Raw genomic sequence first — 22,484 nt, 5'->3', positions numbered from 1 at the left:
AGAGAAGCTGGGAACCCTAGAAATGGGGGGGAGCGAGCCCTTCCGCACCCATATATACCCCGACCGCGCCAGGCCGGGGCCGATGGGTTGGGCTAGAGGGGGAATGGGGGGTGGGCCTGGGCCACCCGAGGCCCAAGAGCCACGAGAGGAAGGGGGGGAATCCGAAACACTGGAAAGGGAGGGGAGGGCCCCAGGCCCACCAGGAGGCGCAGAGGCCTGAAACCCAGGAGCTGGCACCACCAGATCTAGGGTTTCAGGCGACCCAGCCGCCGCCGCCGCCGACGACGAGGTCACCAGCGAACCAACGGACGGAGCACAGACGGGGGAGGTAGCCGGAGAGGAGGGGGAAATCAGGTCCGACGCCGGCGCAAAACACCGCCCAGGCCCAAGGATACCACGGGCAGGGGACGACGGAGGAACCCTACGACGCCTGCGAGAGACGCGCGTCCAGCCGTCCACGGCCAACGGAGCGGGAGCAAGGCGACCGCGCCCACCGGGCGCGAACTTACGGCACCGCGCTGGAGCAGAAACGACGGGCAGGCAGCACGGAGGCGCAGGACGGGGAGGGGGAGGGGGGAATCAGAGTCCGAGTCCGAGGCCTCGGAACCAAGAGCCCAAAATTTGTTGGCGAGGGCAGGAGCTCGAAGCACAGAGCGAGGAGTGGACGACGGGGAGGAGACTGGGGACGAGACTGCGCGGAGGCAGCACAGGGACGCCAGAGACGGGGAGGGGGGGGGGGGACGAGCCCGACGCCGTCGCCGCCCGGGAGGGGGAGGGGGAGGGGGGAGAAAGGAAAGCCATCTGCAACGGGACCCTGGTGCAATTACCTCCTTGCACAACCTATTTCTATGATCGAAAGGACATTACAAGAAAATTTCCCATTGACTAATAAAATGTTAGTACAAAATGTATTGAAAAAACCCTTCGACAGAGGAATCGAAAGGGGGGCAGATTCCAAAGAGCAATTGGCCTCACAAACCAGCAAAAAAAAAGTCCAAAACCAAAAGGCAGGAAGAACCAATCCGTGACCTACGTTGAACTAGTAGCAACGAAGCAAGAATTCTTCCGATCATCTTTGAAAAAGAAAAAGAATTCTTCAGATCAGACCGACCAATCCGACAACGGGGCACAAGGACGGCTCAACCCCACGCGCGCCCGGATCACAAGAAAGGGACGGATCAATTCTGCCCTGCGTGGCCTTGCACCTCTCGCAGCGGATCGCATCGCACGGCGGCCAGCCGCTCGCTGGATTCCATCCCGCCATATAAAAATGCGGCCTTTTGCCACCCATGGCGCTTTCCTTCCGTCCCTTCTCTTCCCCGGCTCTCCAGCTTTTCGCGTCGCGCGGCAGCCGCCGGGGTGACGCCACGGCTGACCAGAGTCCATCCATATAGCCGAGAGCGCGACACGCGGGCGCAGCCGACCAAGAAAGGCCGAGAGCAACACTGCGCACCCTGAAATCCGAACCCACGCGCGCGCGACGCCCTTCCAGAAGCGAGCGTCTCGCAGATCCATCCGGCCATGGCCGCGGGCGCGGCGGGCGTGCCGCCGGCGCAGCTGGGGTCGCTGTGGTCGACGCTGGAGGACCAGCGGGGCGCGCGGGGGGACGTCCCGCTGCTCTCGTCGGCGTGGAGCCTGCCGGGCTCCCAGGCCGGCGGCGGCGACGGGGGGCCCAAGCAGGGGCTGCTCCGCCGCGCCGGCGCCGCCGTGGCGGGGGCGTGGGGCGCGCTCTGCGACGGGGTGGCCGAGATGTGGGCGTTCGCGCGGGCCGACCGCCGGAAGCCCGTCTTCGCGGCCAAGGTCGGCCTCGCGCTTGCCCTCATCTCCTTCCTCGTCTTCCTCCGCGAGCCGCGCGACATCGTCAGCCACTCCGTCTGGGCCATCCTCACCGTCGTCGTCGTCTTCGAGTTCAGCATCGGTAACGCGCCAGTCCACGCCGCTTCTCCGCCATTTCCCCCGTTCCGTTGCGACGGTTTCTGTGCTGTGCCGTTCTTGGTTCGAGGTCTCGGGGAAAACTCCTTGACTTTCTTGAACATTCCCCGTGACTTGATCTCGTAATGCTAAATTTAGGCCGCTGTCGTGTGCCCATTTTATGCCCGGGTGCATCAGTGACTTGAGCATGGCGATTTTAATTTAGGGTAAACATTTTTCCGTGCGATTCTGATGAAGATTTGCGGATCAGAAAGTTGCTGTTGCAGTGAAGAACACGCGAACCCGGCAGGCTTAGATTTGAGGAGTGTAAAGTCTATGTCAACAGCCTCTCAATCAAAAAGAGAAGTCTGTATCAACATCATTTAGAGTGAGATATTTCACTGCTAAGGGACACAGAGAATTTTGTCTTCCATCAGCTCCTGTCAATTGACCTTCCATTATTGCTGGTGATGCAAGAAACGTGCATGCTATTATAGAAACTGGAGATGGACTTGTGATACGTAGATTAATCTAGCGGTGTTCCTATAATTTATATACTGATCGCCGGTAGATTCTGTCTTTACTGTATTGTTTAGGCTCTGGGCCACCACTTAGAAAGTGATCTAGTTACCTTTTTCTTTAAGAAAACGTCATTAGTTTATCTATGAGCGATGGGAAGCACCACTAAATTTTATTGCTGGAGAATTGTACTTGGGACCACTTTGATCTTGGACCTGTTGTTGAACTTACTATACGGAATGGTAGAAATACATATGACTAAAGAAATGAATGTTGCTCTGAAGACAAACTACTAGTATTTGACCAAAGGCACCTGTAGTTCTCAACTGGTATTTTTATTTCCTGGGATGTTGCTTGCTGGTCTTCGATAATATCATTGTGATGCAGAAGTCAATCATAATGGTAGTGGTATTTTTTGAATTTTATATCGTTGGCTTCATGGCTTGCATGTTTGTTCCTTAGCCTGCTCAATGAGGTGTTTGGCTCCGTATATGAAGTGGTTATGTTTTTTTTTACCTAGTTGTATTTTGTAAACTTTTCACAATGAGTGTTTGAAAGTACCGCTAACCTCTGTTACTAGAGATTCTAGTTGAATGATTGGAACCCTTCATTGTAGTACCGCTTGTAGAATTCACACAGATGCACACTCGCACTGAAGATTGTTTCTTTCTCATGTGAATTTTCTGGTCTTCAAAATAAAACATCAGTTATTTATCACTCTGTCTTACCTAGGTCTCAATATGGTGCTCTGTTTGTTTGTACACCTGCAAATAGTAGGCATTCCCCTTCAGTAACCTGGTCCGCCATTATGCAGGTGCAACATTGAGCAAAGGTTTCAATAGGGGTTTAGGAACTCTTACTGCAGGAGGGCTTGCTCTAGCAGTTGCCGAATTGTCCAAAAACTTGGGTGCATTGGAAGAAGTGATCCTTATTATAAGCATCTTTACTGTTGGTAAGCATTGGGGCATGCTGCGATCATTTCCTGGTGCATTTTATACAAGTGTATCTAATTTGTACGCCTCTACTTTTATGTTTTTGACTGCTAGGTTTTATCACAAACTTGGCAAAGCTACACCCAACGATGAAGCCTTATGAATATGGATTTCGTGTATTCTTGTTGACATTCGTTTATGTCATGGTCTCTGGGTACAACACAGGGAAGTTCACTGATACGGCTGTAAGTAGATTTGTATTGATTGCTCTTGGTGCTGCTGTCAGTCTGGGAATCAATATAGGCATTCACCCAATCTGGTCTGGAGAGGATTTGCACAATTTGATCGCAAAGAATTTTGCTGGTGTTGCAAAATCCTTAGAAGGTAATACCCCACCCCAACCCTTAATATAATGATGCTTAGAATCACAGTATTTGTCAACTATACATTGCTTAAAAAAAGTTAGAAAATATTAGTTGTTGTATCATTGCAATGCCGTAAGGTATATCCCTCTTTATCCCTAAACTGTCTCCTAATGTAGCATCGACATTAAGCCACATCACTCTAAAAGAACAGTAGCTGGATTATATCCAGGATCGATCAAGTCCGTTAGATCTTGGCAGTTGGGACAGTCATGTCCTTTGGTTAAAAGACACATCCCTTGGTGAAAGGATCTCTCTTTGTGGAAAGACAATTAAGATGTCTCAGTTTGTAACTTTCCAAAGGATGCGACAATTAAGATTGCTTAACTGTGCCAGAAAATCAATCTACCAAAATTTGACATTTCAGTTGGTTTATGCACTTGAACAACATTTGGATTTTGGAACTCAATGCTTAAACATGCAAATTATATATATAAATATTTCAAAATAAACACACTAAAACATTTAGTAATACCCACAGCAAAGTGCGGGCTTTACACCAGTATACATCTGATTTTTATGCCTTTATTGACAATTTGGCTGTTCACTCTAGGCTGTGTCGATGGATATCTGAAATGCATGGAGTATGAAAGGATTCCTTCAAAAATTCTTGTATATCAAGCTTCTGATGATCCTCTATATAGTGGGTACAGGGCAGCTGTCGAGGCGTCAGCACAAGAGGAAACCCTGGTTCAATTTTTGCTCTAAAGCTAACACTTCTATTTGGGGTATCTCACCTTTTCTGTTAATTCTGACTCGGTCCTTTTGTATGTGCTCTAGCTAGGTTTTGCTATATGGGAACCGCCCCATGGTCCGTACAAAACGAGGAACTATCCTTGGAAGGGTTTCACTAAAGTTGGTGGAGCATTGAGGCACTGTTCCTTTGCAGTCATGGCGTTGCATGGTTGCATTCTTTCAGAAATTCAGGTTTGCTAATTTAGTTTACTCGACAACCTGTTGAAGTTCTGCATTTGTTACCTAAACAAACGTATATTTGATTTTCGTTGTAGGCACCGCCAGAAAGCAGAAGGGTTTTCATTTCAGAAATTCATAGAGTGGGCAGAGAAGGTGCTAAGGTGTTGCGCGAGCTTGGAGACAATGTGAAGACAATGACCAAGTTGAGGTCTTCAGATATTCTACTGGAAGTTCACTTGGCAGCTGAGGAGTTGCAAAAAAAGATTGACGAGAAGTCATATCTTCTGGTGAACACTGAAAGATGGGACACTAGCAAGCGAGCTGAAGGAATAAAAGATGCCATAAATGGCAACAGCGTGGCGGCAAAAGAGAATAAGAATGAAGTGACGGAGCCTACTATTGCCGATCAAACTGCGGCTCAGCATTATAAGAGCTTTGCTGCTGCTTCGTTTCTTAGCCGATATGATTCATCAGCAACTATAGACGGCTACAAGACGCTACTATCCTGGCCTGCACGCAGATCATTCCATCCAAACTTGCCGCTTGAAGACGAGGAGTCAAAAACATATGAAAGTGCAAGTGCCTTGTCCTTGGCCACATTTGCCTCGCTCCTAATTGAGTTTGTTGCCCGGCTACAGAATGTTGTTAACGCATTCGAGGAGCTGAGTGAGAAGGCTAACTTCAAGGACCCTGTGGAGGAGCCTGCTGCAGTTAGCACAGACGATGGCGGGTTTCTCGCTAAAATATGCAGATGTGTTGGGCTGAAGAGCTGACATCGACGATGACCCTGCAAGGCCCCTCCACCTGGAAACCTTGTCACTCACTTTCGTGGTCCAGTTTGTTTAATAATTTTGGACGATGACATGTGTATAATACTGAACTCGTGTGTGTGCAATGAGAAGATTGCCGGGTGCACCGCTAATGGAGCTCCTGTTTGCCACCGCTAATGGTAACACTGTTGATCCTTGTATTTCTGAAGTTAATCTGTAAATAACATGTTACTCTTGGATAGTTGGTGGTTGCACGCGCAGCTCGATGTCATGTATAATGTGTGCAAGAGAGATGTTCCCTGACCTACCTGATGATGGGAAGGTAGCCGTGTTTTAGTTTGCTCATGAGTCACCATAATGCTTTTGTTGTGAGCTTGCTTTTAATGCATTTCTATGCTTTGTTACACTCTGCTCAAAGGTGTGATGTTGCTTTCCATGTGTTGGTGAGGTTTGCTTGGGCATTGTTTGGACATGAGACTTATGTTGCTTGAGTTAAACATTATGTGTTGTCTCCACGCGATATTCCATCAACCAAAAACTCCTGTATATTGGACAGAAAATACAAAATAAATCAATCAGAAATCACAGAACTGCTACTCATTTGAAATTGATATGCTTCACCACTTAGTCTTACAAGTGGATGAGATATACTCTACAGCATATCCATAGATATGCAGAGTTCTGCTTCTTTGGTATATATACAGCAGAGAAAAATTACAGGTACTGGCTATATCTATTCACCTTTCTTCCAATTTGGTTTTCCTATATCCCTTGTTTAACTACATCCATTATATGATTATGGCAGCTTCGGTCGCAGAATTGCGCGTCGAAAAGGTGAGCGCATGGTCAGGCGAACACGGGGTGATCATCTGTCTGTGCCATTTAAAGAAGTTGACTGCGCAATGCTCTCGAAAGGAAGAACGGAACCCTGCTTGCTTTCTGTGGCCTGGTGCAGCCTGACTGAGCCCATCCGATCTGATTCTCGTCGTTGTCGTACGCAACCAACTTCCCACGGAGGGAAACATCTGCAACAAGCAAAGGGAGAGAAAGGTGAGCTTGACAGAGATGGTTAGTGAAGCCATGGAAATGTGGCACACAAACGACCGGTCGCTACCTCCAATTACTATTGTTGAGCTGTGGCCAATCTCAGTTCCATCAAGCACCCCTAGGCAGACATTGCCCTTGTCCTGAAAATGAGGTACAGGAAAAGTATGATGGTGATGAACTCCGTAGAGGAGATGAGGTTGAAGTGATTGCTGGGGGTGCCTGTGAACTTACGCTGATGATCAAGTAGTTCTCGGGAGCAATTGCGAACGTTCTTGGGATCACAAACCATGTTTTGCTGAAATGCAGAAGCAATGGCTTGAACAGTTGCTTCACATCATCCACAGACCTGAAAAATGCTCAGTGTCATTTGACAGAAGGGCAGGATTATTTCTAATGAAATGTAAGTTGTTAATTCTGCATCCCTTGCGATGATCAAGAAGCAAACAGCGTTTTAACTACCAACAGATTTCCATCACATTACCTCACTGGAAAATTAGGCTTCATGCAGAAAGGCAGCGTTTGATCTGATTCATCGCGTGCAAAGCCTGGAGAGGCCGCTTCAAGCTGTTGAATTGCAAGATCATAATCAGGTATAAGTAGTAGGATGGAACTGAACCCATTTCATCTGATGGAGAGAGTTGATGCAAAAACTCACCGAAGCAATCAGGCTTGTGTATATTTCATGTGGAAAATAAGTGTATGAGCTCCCGCTGTCGAAGATCACTTGAGTCAGCTTCCCAGCCTGCTCTCGCACATTAAGCTCCTGACCTCCATAGTTCACCTTCTGTACTACCGTGCTGTACACGTCCCTGTCAGTACACAAAATGCAGAACTGCAGTCAGATGCGCGTTCTAACCTCAACAAAGTGAATTTTCATACAACGGATCACAAGAAGCGCAATGTTTTTATGTATGGTGAAGGAAATCTGTGCCACAGCATAATGCATGGATATAATCTAGTTCGACGGTGTGATGTGATATCAATTGCTACGGCTACTGAAAAAAAGGGGAGTCACTTTATTTGTGGAGCCGATGCAAATATCAGAAAGAAGTAAAGAACAAAGCAACATTGCAGAGCAGTTGGGCAAAGTTTCCATTTGCAGTTTGAGTCCTGAGAGGGACTGGAATTGGTTAAGATTTCTTGAAGATTCGCCTCAAGCAGGGCATGCCGTATCCCGCCGAAGACGGTGCGGGGTACCATGATATTCATGGGAGAAATGATGGCCGCATGTGAGAATAATCTTCAGGCAAAGGAGGGGGGAGACTCACTCTGGACCATTGCGGACGGGAACCCATGTCATTCCCCATCTGGGAACGTAATCATCACCGAGAAACATGTAGCCACTACTGCTGGGATCCGTGGCGATGCAATGGCCGAAAACGTTGGAAATGATCCCTTGCTTGGCTAGCTGGGTAGGGAGGCTCATTGCCCCATTGCTGAGGCCAAGGATCCCATCAGTACTTGCTGGTGAGTCCAGAAGCTTTCCTTGCTGATCATGTGCACACCTAACAGATGGTACACAAAATGGGCAGTTTGTTAGTGTACAGACATCACCACCCATCTCTGAACACTGAACAGGTTTGGTTATCGGAGAAGTCGTGCCGTACCCGAAGACAAAGTCCATGTTTTGCCTCTCACCGTCTGCGGTGATCAGCCGCATGTTGTCCCTCGCAAGCACACCGGCAGAGGAGCTTCGGTCCGCATACGCGATCTCGTAGTCGCATTGTTTGCAAGTGTCGCAGTAATCTTGGTTGCCTTGCAATTCCTGACAATGTGAATCCTTAGGTGGAACTATGTTTTCTTTTGCGGGCTTATATAAAGGATGAGGTCCCTGTAACAAGATAAGAGGCGGATCAGGAACGTTGTGGACTTTGGAAATGAGGCTCATGATGGAACACTGGAACCAAGATGTCCACAGAAATTGCGTCGTCGCGACGAGGCCGAGTTCTTATCACGAGATGAAATGTGACTGAAAATGGTACCCACCTTTGTGCAATTTGTGCAGGGTGCATCACACTGGATCCATGTCAAGGCGCTCCCGGTATCAATATCAAGAAAATAGGGCCTTGCAGGATTGCCAATGTTTATGGAAGTGAAGTAGTGCCTGCATATTAACAATCAGAAGAAGAACAATGCCATGTTAGTACTGAAAATTGCACTGTATTCTTAATAGGCAACAGAATCGAAGAACAGGACTTTGTCAAAGATTAATCACGCGAACAGAAAGATTGATCTGAACACCAAAATGTTGACTTTGAGAGGTCGACGGTGCAAGTGTTTGCTTGTTGGTTTATACTAGTAGCGACATGCCTATATCTAAATACAGACTTGCATTCTTATTTTAATATGTCGACGGTCAATTATGCTTATGACCCAGCAGGCATGACAGGACAGAAAAATGCAACGTTCCAAAGAACAAATCCCTGTTGGGCCAGTTGGTTACCTTGGCAAATTCCTGCAAGGAAGGGTTCAACTCACTCATGTGTTGTTCTTTTTGACAGGTCATTCATGTGAAATTATTATTCGTGGAAAAATATATGTTTTTAATAGAATATTCGTGGTGTCCAATTTGCAAACATGCGGTGTACCAGAAAAAAGACACACTAATCTGCGAAAAATAAAGGAATCGAGAACGAAGATGAGAAGTTATTAAACAGATTCAGGTTAAACTGACAAAAATGGTGATCCAACCGAAGTCCCTGGAGAATGCGACCGAGAAACTCCAAGAAGACAAGAACCAAATGCTCATGGAATCAACCGAACCAACCCAAGGCCAAGAAACAAACTTCCTTTCGTCGTAGGATACAAAAAGAATCCAGGCGGCGGAAAGGAGCAAATTGTGCCTTTGGGCGAAAGGGATTCGGATGCCTGCGCCGGCTCGGCTCGTCGCACGCACGCACCTCTCCGGCAGCACGGCCGTGGTCGAGTCCTCCGCCTTGACGCCGGCGGGCTTGGGCTTGGGGTGCAGCGGCAGCAGGAAGGACGAGGCGCGCCCCTCGCCCCATTTCCAGTCATCCCCCCCGGAGAAGGAGAAGGAGTAGAGGCCGTAGCAGTGCGCCGCCACCGCGAACGCCGCCAGCACCACGAGCGGCGCCGTGGCCAGCCGCAGCAGCCTCCATGCCCGTCTCAAGGCCGCCGGCTCGCTCCTGGACGGCGAGTCCCGGCCCCCGTCGGCGGCGTGGTCCGGGAGGGCGATCACGACAACGCCATGCAACGGCGGCATCGTGTCCTCCTCCACCTGTTTTCCCGACAGCAACGGCGTGGTCGCCATCTCCGGCGAGGCCTGTAGAGGGATAGTTCTAGGCTTTCTAGCTGTTGCAAGAGAGGGAGGAGGAGGAGGTGGTCGTAGACACGAGGGAGGAGGACAAGGAGCGCGCGACTCCTGGGAGGCGGGCGACGCGACGCGATGGTGATGCGATGCTGGTTGCTGGTTATGCCGTGTGCTTGGTTTGGGTTTGGTATATTATGGCTCGCTCGCCGGCTGCGGGTTTTGGATGCTTGCAAGCGTGCGCGCGGGTTGTGTGCGACTGGGCTTGAGCCATGCCCGCTTGGGTTGACCTCTTCTTAAGAGGAGGAGGAGGGCGGAGTTGGAAGGTAGTAAAGTGAAGTTTGCAGCAGCAGCAGCAGCAGCAAGGCGCTGCATGTTGCTGCCTGCCAGTGAGGCGATCGAGGCCGCCGGTCATTGTCGTTGGCCGCGTCTGTGTTGCTGATGTTGTTGATCCGGAGGCCGCACGCAGGCACTCCCGCCGTGGCGTGTCGACCGGGGTGGTGGAGTGGTGGATGACCGCTGGAATGTGTGGTGCAAGTGTCGACCGGCGGTGAATTCCACCTTTCACCTACTACCAGGGCATTTGTGAAACTTTCTTGTAATCTTTTTCTTTTCTTGTAATCTTAACCAGTAAAAAAATCAAGTAAATAGCGGGAAAAAAAAGCTACCGCAATTTGGGTCATGGTTTTCAAAAACTACCACGTTTTTTTGCTTGGCTGATGCCTACCAACTTTGTTTTTTTGAGAACCTGATGCCTACCAACTTGAGTAGAATCTGCTGCAAAGAAACACTAGTTACCGTTCGGCTCACAATGATGTCGATTATGACATCCGTGGCCCGCCTGTCAGGTCAGCTCCGTTTGATTGACCGTTAAGTTGGATATGGGCCCACATGTCATCATCAACACTCTTCTCTCAAGCCTTTTCTCTCCCGGGCATTTCATCGAACACTACACATGTTGTCCTCCGGACTCAGCCGTAGGCAACAAGGCGACAGACTGCCAGTGGCGGATCTAGAACTTGACAAACATGAGGGCAAACATTATAAAGTGTAGCATTTTTTTCTCAAAACACATTACAAAATAGTTAACAAACTAGTGAATATACATATGAATGCACTAGTAAAAAAATCTGCCAGTTGTATATGGGGGCCATGGCCCCCACCACCACACCCCTAGATCCGCCACTGCAGACTGCTATACATGCTGATCCCCGAACTCCCCCTACGGAGCTCGGTGGCGACGACGGCTGGGTTGGTCCTATAGAGGCGGACCTTGCTGCCGCAACTCTCCTCCCATGGCCGCTCCACCTCCTCCCACACCAGATCGCGGCTGCTATCGTAGAGGTGGAAGTAAACAGTGTGATTTCACTCTGTTTTTTTTTTAATTCCATTTTTTTTACAACTTTGACTTCTATACCAAGTAAATGCCATAATTACAACTTTAATTCAGCCGGATTCTTGCAGGTTGAGTTTTAACTGCACACTAAATAACTCACACAAATATAGTAGTACTCACTTAATTCTGCAAATTCAACAATAATTGTACATTAACTATACTATTATTTGGAAAATCATGTTTGGTCCCGTCAACATTAATATGATCATTCAGTTGTCTTTTATTGCAATTTCTCTTAGTAGAATATTCGAATGTGTCTAACCACTAGTACGATTTTTTGCTGATTATCATGTCCGTAATTCGGGTATGCCAGTCACCGTGTACGAGTTTCTGCGTCCTGTAATCCGTTTCTGCATCCTATAATCCGGGCACATCGGAACCCGAGACGATCACACCACACCACTATTATTGAGATTGAGAGGGAAGAGCCGTTGATTCTCGTACGTACATGACTCCTACCTGTCCTGGGTGTCCAAATCATTGGGTGGCTCCTTGAGTCGTGGCGGCTTGTAATTACCCGGGGCTTGTCCATACGTACTTGGGGTCGTGCTGCGCAGTTGGTGGCACAGCGACAGGGCCTTGACCGTGGCGCCTCCCCAACGTGTTCGATCGCCCGCTTGCACTCCACACCCACACACGTACTAGCAGCCAGATTTCCCAAGGTGGAATAGTATATTTCTTCTTCATCCCCCGGGAAACCGTGGGTTTGTGGACTCCCACGCCTCTTTCTCAGGTGTCAATTCCAGGGGGCGCTACAAAAGTTTCCCTGCAACTTGGCGCGCGCTTGGCAGCATCCCCTCCCCTCCCCTGCGACGATCAATGCGTTTTCTTCCTTTGTTGGTCACGGTAGGGGGGCGCATACGCGTATGTAGGCCGACATGCGTACATGGTTGATTTTTTTATTTTAGTTTTTTGAGGCAACCGTAGCCGTAGATGGTTGATTGCATGATTGGACATGCTGTTGTGGTAGCCATGTAGGAGGACGGGGTTGGACTTTCTTGCACACAAATTGGTTGGATCGAGGGGGGTTAAATAAGGCGTGGAAGCTTTAGGTTTGGTTCGTAGAGGGTGATTTGTAGGTAGGTAGCTAGCTAGCTAGTCCGATTGCTTAGTTAAGGTTTGCGTCCTAAGCAACGTAGCATCAGTTAACACATCATTGTTAGCGGCTAGCTAGCGACCCTGTTTTTTCTATTGCAAGTTAGTTTAGGTGCGGTTTGTGCTTTGTAATACTATATGCCCATTTTCCTTTTGCGTGTTTCCGTTACGAAGGCATACTTATTTTTAGAAAAAATATATATTCAACCACGCAGGTGGTCAGAGTTAGTTGATAAAGTCCATTAATTTTTATTTGCGAGGAATAGTGTCATTTCTAGTACTAGCACTTTGACTATTCTAGATTTGGCCTGGAAAACTCTAATTTTTAATCGCCAAAACCGTAAGTATTTCATAATCGAAGCATTGCAAAGGTGGCTCTGAATGGAGTAGCTTTGCACATGTAGGAGCCTAGCCAGAATGGAATACTTTGACAAGAAAATTTTAAAACAAGAAATCTGATGAAAATAGTGGGAGGGAAAGTTCGGAGAAACCTACAACTATTTTCTTATTCAAAGAGAATCAGAAAATTTAGAAAAATATCTGAAATTCCTAGAACTATTTTGTGTGTTACAGTACTATTTAACAGCGATCATGCTTTATTGATTATGTAGGCTCTTTTTTCAGGACGAGACTTGCCTGCTCCCTTCCCATGCTTCCATCCGTGCTCCTGCATACGTGGCTTGATTTGATTGGAAGAAAATAAGGCCCGGCCCCACCCCCTGAAAATCAGGGGGGAGATGATTAGATTAGAAAAGAAAAAGGAAAAAGAACAGCCGTAGGATGAAGTGGGAGCACGGATGGGAGCATGGAGAGGGAGCAGGCAAGCCGGATCCCTTTTTTCGAGCCATGCATGGGAATTGCATGTGTTTCATTAGGAAAGAAGGTACAACACGGCGACACCAACGATACATAGCCATAGATGGCACGACCCATCCCGAAAGTGTGGAACAACTAATGTACTCAGAATGTTTGCACCATTTTGGACCGTGGGTAATTTCCGCACCTATGCAATCTGTTCCATGTTGTACATCGCCAACTGGTCGACTATCTATGCTTGTGCAACAGCAGGGAGGCATATTTGATACATCCGCCAAATTAAACCTGTCCAATCTGCTCGGTCGATCCTAACCCAATGGCGTCGCAGGCAATCTCGTAGGACGCAAGCACCACACACGACACGAGAGGGATCACTCCACATCCGACGGCAGCAGCGTCGACGAATTATTGCGCTTGACCATAGGCACACACAAACATAACATAGGGAGATGGCGGCTGCACGGTCAGCTTCAGGGAGCGCCTTTGAGTGCCGCGGAATCAACCAGCCCGCATGGCTCCAAGACTACACACAGCAGCAGCAACTAACGCAAAGCGCGCGCGGATCATTTTTCTCCCGTCCCGCTAACGATCCAACGCTGACGCCTTAACCCTCTCTCTCTCTCTCTCTCTCACCAAATAAAGCAGGGTTTGGTCGATCGTGCAGACGGGATGGATTCGTCGGTGGCCATTACAAACAAGTTGATGATGAATCTCGTCGTCGGTGAGTACTCCTACATTGCTACCGAGAGTGGGGCTGCAAAGGCACGTAGGAGCACTCTGTTATTACTGTCAGTTACATACACCGCGTCGGATACAACAACCTGCATGCACGCCCAAAGCCCAGGCATACGAGAAAAGAATCATCGTCTTCGTTTTGGCTCGTTGCCCAGATCCGGCCGCGTCTGTACGAAGGCAGCGACAAATGCGGTTATGCTACTGGTCGGTTGACAGACAAGAGTGGAATCTGGAGATCGAAGGCGCGGCCTGCTCCCACTGATCTCGACGACAAAGACGACGCAGAGGGAGAATCGGAGTTGTACCGCCGTGACCCCGCGAGCGGCCAAGCATATGCTACGCCGAAACAGCGAACGGCCGGCCGGTCCAGCCGCACCGAACAGTTGGTGACTGCCTACTGTGCCCTGCCGCTGCAGCTGCTGCAGACGCTGACCGGCCTGGTGCGCCGTCGGCTTCCGTTTTCCGGCTTTTTGATCGTTGCGCGGTGGTTTTCGAGCTTTCTAGGGCTCTGCTTTCTTCTGAGGCTCTGGTTGGTAGGGATCTCTTTATGATGGTTTTATATATACATGTTCCCATCTCTCTTTTCGAAAAAGGGAGAAAAACTGCTGTTCAGATCTTTGTAGTTGAGCATTTTCAGAATATCACTGCCCATCCAACCAAAAATACGCAAGCTAAAGATAGAAAAAAAGAAACATTTGGTCTGCAGTCTGCATATACTACTCGGTCTTCTTTTTTTTTTTTTTTTTTTGAGGGTTACTACTCGGTCTTCTGACGTTTGTTCCATCTGAACAAGATTCGATTGGTTCGCCGGCATTCAGCTCGCTTATGGTGAAGGCTGCAGCCAGTTGAGTTAACACCTGCAAGGACCCAAACGACGATCTCATTGCAGCTTGCCTCGCCTCGTTTATGATCTTAGCGATTTAATTAGAATTCTGTTACTAATTGGCTGAGTAATGCGCAATGGTCCTGACCAGCAATACTCCTTTGGTTACATAAGTATATTGGTTACCAGCACCACACCTGACCGAAATGTTCTTCTGGGGAAGGCAATGGTCTCCCCCTAGGATGATTACTAGATGAAATCGAAGGACATGAGTATTTTGGCTATTGTGAATTCAAGTGTTGCAAATACTACTAGAAAAAAAAGAGGGCATTCTTTTTTTTTTGCGTGCGGAAAAAAGAGGGCATTCTGGCGACTGTAAATTTGTTCCATCTGGTAAGATTCCAAGCTCCACGGAGAGAATCCAAACTACTTGATCTATGCTGAAAGAACCTCGTCGATTTAATTAGCAGTGGTACTTGCTCCAGTTACGCGCACAAAAGCTGGCAACCCACATCTCCGTTCTTCCGCAAATCTTGCTCAACATTATTGTCGACGAGGCAAACCTTTGGATCAAAACCTGGACAAAGAAATTAGGGTCTTTTTTTATTGCGAGAATAATTGTCATGCCGTAACATGGGCGTGTATTGTAACAAACTCTCTCTCCTCCTTATTTAATATATGAGGCAAATCTTTTGCCTCCGTTTTAAGAAAAAAAAAACATCTCTGTTCTTCTGGGAAGGCTGTTACCTGATCGGCGGAATTCGTACAATAAGCAAAGGTCTTCTCTATTAAAATACTACTCCACAAATGGAAATGCTAAAATGCAATGGAAATTCGGAGAACAGAGATTTGACAAACTATTTTAATGGGGGGTTTGATAAACACAATGGAAATGCTCCAGAGGGCAACTAATGCTTGTCCTGTTCTTCGTGACCTGTAAAAAAAATTACAGACTCTAGGTAACATTTATGGAAGAACATGCTTAACCCGAAACAGAAAGGGCCAAGAGCCGATGCCCAATTTGTGGGTTTTTAGGCAGTGATTAAATAAGGCATAGACAGTGGCTGTATCCCAGTAGAGCAAGCGCAGAAAGACACCTATACTTTCAGCAGATAAGGCAGGCAACCACCATACTAAACATCATGCAGGGTTTTGGTCCATAACCACCAGCAGTTTAGCTGGTCCTATCCTGCATGCATGCATGTTGGCTGGTTCTGTTTGCCACTTGCATAAGTGGGATTAGGCTATGACTAGGTTCAAATCTAAACTAAACCCTGAGCAGACGACCATGTATAATACACGGTTAGCTGGCCCAATCATCGTTGGTCCCTCGTTTTCAGACAGCTTAGATGCGAAAAATTTCACCGAGGTCGAAATCCATGGAAATTTTTCTATGGAATTGCATTCAAAGTTGGGCATACAAAAAAGTTCTTATGATCTCTATTCATACAAACCAAACATGCTACATAGGAAAAAAACTAAAAAATAATTTCTATAAAATCCCTATGAAATTCCTTTGAACAAAAGAGGCCCTGTAATCATTTCCCCATGAGTTGTTTTTATAAGGGTCTCTTTTGATTCAAAATATTTTCAAAGATTTTAATCCTTAGGAATCTTTCCTGCATGAGTTGTTTGAGAGGTGATTATAATCCATAGGGTTTTTTCTTAGGAATCATTTGCACTAGATTTGATAAGAAAACTTTCATCCACTCCAAACTCTTATTAACATTTTTACGATCTTAGGAAAAATTTCAGCTACTCCAACCTTTTCGTAAATTTTCATCACTTGCCTAGCTGCTGTAGCAGAAGTCACAGCCTCCGTTATGATCCGGCGATTTAAATTAGAATGCTATTAGTTGTTTAATAAGTAATGAGCAGTGGTGCTGACCCCTCCCCCTAGGTATATAACTACTCTCTGATTACATAGTATATGCTCACCAACTCTGTTCTACGTGACCTGTAAAAATATTGCAGACTCTAGGTACATTTATGGGACAGCGTGCTTGGCCTGAAATAGAAAGGGACAAGAGCTGATGCCCAATTTGTGGCCTTTCTTTTGGCAATGGTTAAGTAAGGCATAGGTAGAAGAAAACTACTACTACGTATTATAGGACAGGGTTTGTATCCCAGTGGAGCAAGTGCAGACGACACCTATACCTATAGTTTCAACAGATAAGGTTGGCGGCCTCCATACTAAAACATCATGCAGGGTTTTGGTTCATAACCACTAGTAGTTTAGCTGGTCCTATCCTACATGCATCTAGTCTGGCTCTGTTTGCGACATGCATAAGTGGGATTAGGCTATGACTAAGTTCACATCTAAACTAAATCTTGAGCATATGGACATGTATAATACACAATCATCATCGGTCCCTCGTTTAGAAATTGTGTAGATGTAGAAAACTTCCATGAGATTGAACTCCATTGAAAATTTCCATTGGAATTACATACAAAGTAGGACATATAAAAAAATCTTAGGTCGGGTCTCGGTTTTTTGCCCGCTCGTCCCCCGCGCGTCGCCTCTGGCGCACGAGGGAAACCCTACCGCGCCGCCAGCCGCCCCTCCCTCCCTGCTCCTCCCCCGCTTCGCCGCCGCCGGAGGGGACACCGGCGAAGCCCGCGTGGTCCCCAGGGAAGGTGGCGGCGGGGCGTCCTCGTCGTTCTCGCGCAGATCTCGCAGCGGCCGATGGCGATCTCGCGGCGGAGTTCCGCCGGTGGCTGGCGCCTGCTGCCCATGGGGCGGCGTCCCTCACGGCGGCGGGGCTGCCCCTGAACGGCGCTTGGTGGTGGCCACGTGGCGGCGCGCGGGTGGGCCGGATCTGGGCTTCCGGTTTGCGTCCTCATCGTGGCAGCGCTTGCCGTTGCCCTCGGTCATGAGGCGTGGTCCGGGACGGGCCGAGCGCCGGTGGTGCTGGCCAGGACGCACGCTGGCAGCGCCCTACTTCATCTCGCGTCGTCTCGCTGGCCAATGGTGGTGGTCATCTTCTTCGTCAGAGATGGCCGGCCAGAGGCTTGGTGACCGAATCTCGGGATCCATCATGTAGTCCCGGCTGCGAGTTGGGGAAACATGGTTGCTGGTGAAAACCGAGCCGTTGGCAGACGATGGCGGCGTTCTACGCCGTTACCTTGATGGAGGCATCATCGTGTAACTACTGTCGACCCACTCGTGCTGCTCTGGGGGAAACCCTAGGATTTGGTGTTCCAGATCGGACGATGGCGGCACTGCTGTGTCGTTTCTCTCTTGGGAGCATCGTTTGTGGAGCAGCGCTGGAAGTCAGAGGCAGGAGGTGGAGCGGCTTCGTCTTGCACGGAGTTTCGGTGGAGATGTCAAGTCATGCCTGACCGACAGGTGCTACGCTTTGTCATGCCTGGTCGGCAGGTGCTACGCACGACAGATTCTCCAAAGACTTCAAGCTGTGTCGGCTGGTGGTACTTGGCAGCATGATGCTGAGGTGTATCAGTGGCGACCGCAACGTGCTCAGCTGTTTGCGCGCAGGGAGGAGGTGCCGTTGGGCGCCGTGGTGGCGTCGACGATAGCTAGACCAAGCAAGGTTGATGCATCAGTACAGTTCTGAAGATGGAGCGGTGGCAGTTGGCGGCGGCGGCCTCTGAGGGCACGCCGGACCGGCGAGACCCATGCCCGGCAGGCGTCCTAGATGGGTCCTCAGGTTTTAGATGTTAGGTTTGGCTGCGATGTCTGTTTGGTATTAGGCCCAGGCTATCTGCGTCCCTTCATCAACTGGATATGTGTAGCGACAGTTTGTTGCTTAGACGGCGGCTTTAGTCTTACTGTGGTATTACTTTGTAAGGTCTTGTGAGAATAATTAATAAAGTGGCCGTACGCATCGCCCAGATGCAGAGGCCGGGGGTCATCCTCCTTTTCTAAAAATATATAAAAAATCTTATGATTTTTTATTCATACAAACCAAAACATGCCACATAGGGAACTTTCCTAAAGTACAATGCGCCGCTGCGGCCGAGGAACGTCAGAGGGAGATGGAGAAGCTCTCAGCATGGATGGACGCCGACATGGCCGAGGAGGAGGCTGTCGAGGCTGCGGCGAAGGCAGGGCAGTGAAGGAGGATGTTGAGGTCTTGGACAGAGTAAGGAGATCATCGTGATTATTGGGTTAAATCCTAGGCGATTGTAGGAGGAAGGAGAGCACGAGTTATAATGGTGAGGGTGTCTTTCCCATCAGGCTAGTCTTTTTTTTGATGGGTAAGGCCTCTTGTAAGCTCATGGAGCATGTGGGTCGGGAATGCTGATTAAGGATCCGGATTGCACAACAAGTGGTCATAGTGAGATCTCATCTTTGAAATACATGCATGTCATAGTGAGATCCCGGCGAACCCAAATATGGGCTCCAAATCCGTATATCATTTGATGCCATAACTTCAAGAATTATGGTTGCATCTTTACATTCGCTTTTGAATTGGCCACGCCGTGTTGTAGGGAAATTCTTCCACCTTCAATGCATGCAAAAAATGCTTCCAAGCATAGCGAGGAAACCATTTGATGCACCCATTTAAAGAAGTCTTGCACTGCACGCTTCATTTGGTGCTTGGAGATATGTTTCTCCGAAGATCTCAATGAAAACCTACACTAATTTCTTCAAAATTTTGTATGCAAATGCTCTTTGCTGTTCCAATCCAATCATCAATATAATTAGTCGGACAACCATATGCAAGCATGCCCACGGTCGCAGTAAGCTTCTTCAAATCACTATGACCAAATTGTCAAGTTGCGTTCCTTTTCCGCACGAAGTATTGACAATGAGCTTACACGACATGTCCTTTGCGCCAGGACAAATCCCTCAACATTTGAAACCTTCTTCGGAAAGTTTTATGCCCAAAAACTGTATTCTCTCCAAACAACATCCATAAGCTTCTCATGCTTGGTTTGCTAGTTCCGACAAACTATAGCATGCTCGTGCACCGGACCTCCATACTTTAGCCCCCTGTTTGCCATCGTGTCCCCATATAAAGCCACCACCATATCAAATTCATAGTTATCGTCCGACGATGAGTCGACGATAAATAACTCAACAAGAGAGCTCATCAAGACAATAGGCGCATCCAATTTCAATGGGATGGAATAAACATTGTGATTCCTCATGGAATAAAAACATGGTTGAGGAATTTCAACAAACACCTTGCGGGCGTCCGGTTTCTTCTCCTTCTTCGGAGGCGGTGCAGTCAAGATGAAGGGGGGGGGGGGGACTCGGGGGAGCACCAGTGAGCTCAGGCGGTGGCACCCACAACAGGGAGCGGTGGGCCGCCACGACACCGACGCCAACGAGGGCACGTCATGGCGGCGGCCGCCGCGGGCACAAAGCCCCACCCAGGGGCCAATGCAGTGCATGGGTTGAGGGCAGCTGACAGGAAAGTGGCGATCAATGAGGCGGGTGGTGAGAAGTTAAATTTAAGAAGATGGTATAAAAAGAGTTAAGTTATAAGGAAGAGCAAGAAATTCTCCTAAATATAAGCGAACTATTATTATACGATAACGGTTATATCTCAATAGAGCAAATGCAAACGACACCACAAATAAGAGCATCTACGGCCAGGCGCGTCGAGCCAGTCTCAAACGCCCGGACGGGCAGACCGATCACCGATCGGTCAAAAACCCCGACCCACCCGGGCGCCTCAAACCAGCCTCGAACGCTCAGGCTGACCAGCACCCCTCGTATCTAGCCTAAATTTGGAACGGATATGTGACGGCCCGGACGCGTCCGTCATGTCTAACTGACATTTGGGTCCCATAAAAAATTGCTCAGAAACCCAGCTGTTCAATGGGCGTCTCCTCGGGGGAGGGGGTGTGAACGTCACGTGGCGCCACTCCGACTCGCCGTCGCCCGAGGGCCAAAGTCCGGCTATTTAAACCAGACGGCGACCTCCAGCCCTAGCCACATCCCCTTCTCCCCCTCTCCGCGCCACCAGCCCGAGCCGCATCCATCCTCTACGCTATATGCAGCGCAGGCATAGGGTTTCAACCTCCTTTTGGGAAAAAAAAAAAGGCAGACGGGCTGCCGTCCTAAACATCATGCAGGGTTTTGGTCTATAACCATTAACCACCAGCAGTTTAACCGTTCCTATCCTACATGCATCTAGGCTGGCTCTGTTTTGCAACTAGCACAAATGGGATTAGACCATGACCAAGTTTAGACCTAAACTAAATCCCGAGCAGACGACCATGTATGATGCACAAGCCAGCTGCCCCAATCATCATCGCCCCCTTGTTTTCAGATCGCGAAAGGCGACAGGTGCAATCGGTAGTTTCATAAGACATCCGCAGCTTTCTCGCTATCGGCACCGGGCAGAGAGAATCAAATGGTCGACGTAGATAGATGCATATACACTGAGAGGCCGCCCAATGCGACGAGGAGGCAGTCTCTGCCCTGCAGCTGTCGTGAAAGCCACACCGCTCGCATAATTGCGTGGAGAAAATCTTCGTGCGCGTGTGTACTGTGTGCGCTCTCAACGACTCCGTGAGTTGATGGATCCAACAGGGAGCTGCTAGCTAGTTGGATTTTTTCTTTTGGAAAGGGGCATCTTTCAAAGTTTTCTCACGGAGAACAGTCGGAAATGGAAAGGATCCGACTTTCTATTTCGTAGCGTACGTATGGACGACGGAATAGTTAGTGGATGCGGCTACATCTATTATTCTTCCCTAACCATGATTTTATCTTATTACTATCTATCTAATTAGGAACTCCTAAGCTGCAGAAACGACTAGGACCATCTGGTGTGTGCTCGAACTAAATTAATGCTCGGTGAGAAGAGCTGTGGGTTTTGCAGCAGCGCCGACGTCTAGCCTTGCAGCAGTGTCTAGAATAAGTTTATGGCATGCAACAAAACATAGAAAAAACATACGATTTAGCTAAACTTTAGTCGACTGATTCGACTTTGGGTCAGTCGATTTTCAGGGGATGGAGGGGGGGGGGGGGGGGGGGCTCGCCGGAGGGAAGGAAGAACCAACCGCAGCGGGGAGGGGGGGGGGGGCACCGGAGAGGCTACCCCACTATCTATCTTAGGGTTCAGGGTGGGGCCGATGGTTGCCGCCGGTGGGGGGTCGGGATGGTGGGGCGGTGGCGTGGGGATTCACCGGAGAAAAAGCTCGGCGCCGGGGGGCCTTAGAGGGATGGCCGGGGCGGCGGCGGACTGGCGGTGGGAAGAGGTTCTGGAGAGGGCGGGGCGGTGAGGCGGTCACGGGCAGCGGTGGCCAGCGGTTCGGCCAGTGGCACACATGGCGGTTTGGGAAGAAACAAATGTGAGGAAGAAGAAGGTTTATATGCCACAAGATCTTCATCCAACGATGTGACGCCCCAAGACCGACGCTTCAGACGCCTTCCATGTTTTTCGTTGTCGCCATGTGTTTTATTTTGTTTGTTGCATTTCATCATGTCATCATGAGCATTGCATCTGCATGTTTTCTTAAAGTTTGCATCCGTTCGTAGTTGCCGCGTCCCTCCTCGCCTCCGTTGACCTTTTCTCAGACCCACCATTCTTTTGTTGCCCGACCGTTTGACCCTCTCTGCACAATGCACAAAACCCCTTCTCGCGCGCGTCCGAAACCTGTCCCGAACCCGACCCGCTCAGTCATCACCGTTGCATTCAGATCATCTCTTAACATCTACAAAACATCTCCGTTTTCTTAATTGGACGCCTTAAGCCTACTTATTCTCGACCGCCCGATTACGATCGGACGGATCGCGTTAACCCCTACCCTAAACCCCACCTACTATATATAACCGGTGCATTCCTAGACCAAACCCTATTTTCTAGGGATCCTCGTCTGTCCAATCGCCGCCGCCGCCAGTCAACCACCCCTCTTCC

At 48.8% G+C, this 22,484-nt stretch overlaps 2 protein-coding genes across 2 annotated transcripts; one reads left to right on the top strand and one right to left on the bottom strand.

Annotated features, from left to right (window-relative positions):
* Positions 1 to 1,241: 1,241 nt before the first annotated feature.
* Positions 1,242 to 5,873, top strand: LOC109744742 (aluminum-activated malate transporter 9). The gene is made up of 6 exons (XM_020303892.4): positions 1,242 to 1,918; positions 3,245 to 3,382; positions 3,477 to 3,746; positions 4,338 to 4,474; positions 4,565 to 4,711; positions 4,795 to 5,873. Exons 1-6 carry the CDS (start codon positions 1,522 to 1,524, stop codon positions 5,470 to 5,472), a joined length of 1,767 nt encoding a protein of 588 aa, XP_020159481.1. The 5' UTR covers positions 1,242 to 1,521; the 3' UTR covers positions 5,473 to 5,873.
* A 169-nt stretch (positions 5,874 to 6,042) lies between these two features.
* Positions 6,043 to 10,115, bottom strand: LOC109744743 (aspartyl protease APCB1). Its single transcript, XM_020303893.4, has 9 exons — positions 9,417 to 10,115; positions 8,503 to 8,620; positions 8,124 to 8,347; positions 7,785 to 8,021; positions 7,172 to 7,325; positions 6,998 to 7,080; positions 6,748 to 6,862; positions 6,584 to 6,656; positions 6,043 to 6,494 (listed from the first exon to the last, which is right to left on the bottom strand). Exons 1-9 carry the CDS (start codon positions 9,785 to 9,787, stop codon positions 6,352 to 6,354), a joined length of 1,518 nt encoding a protein of 505 aa, XP_020159482.1. The 5' UTR covers positions 9,788 to 10,115; the 3' UTR covers positions 6,043 to 6,351.
* Positions 10,116 to 22,484: the final 12,369 nt, after the last annotated feature.

The sequence above is a fragment of the Aegilops tauschii genome, chromosome 7 (genome assembly GCF_002575655.3).
Source record: "Aegilops tauschii subsp. strangulata cultivar AL8/78 chromosome 7, Aet v6.0, whole genome shotgun sequence".
In the NCBI taxonomy this organism is placed as follows: Eukaryota; Viridiplantae; Streptophyta; class Magnoliopsida; order Poales; family Poaceae; genus Aegilops; species Aegilops tauschii.
Note: the sequence above shows the minus strand (reverse complement) of the source record. Positions and strands in the feature narration are given on the sequence as shown.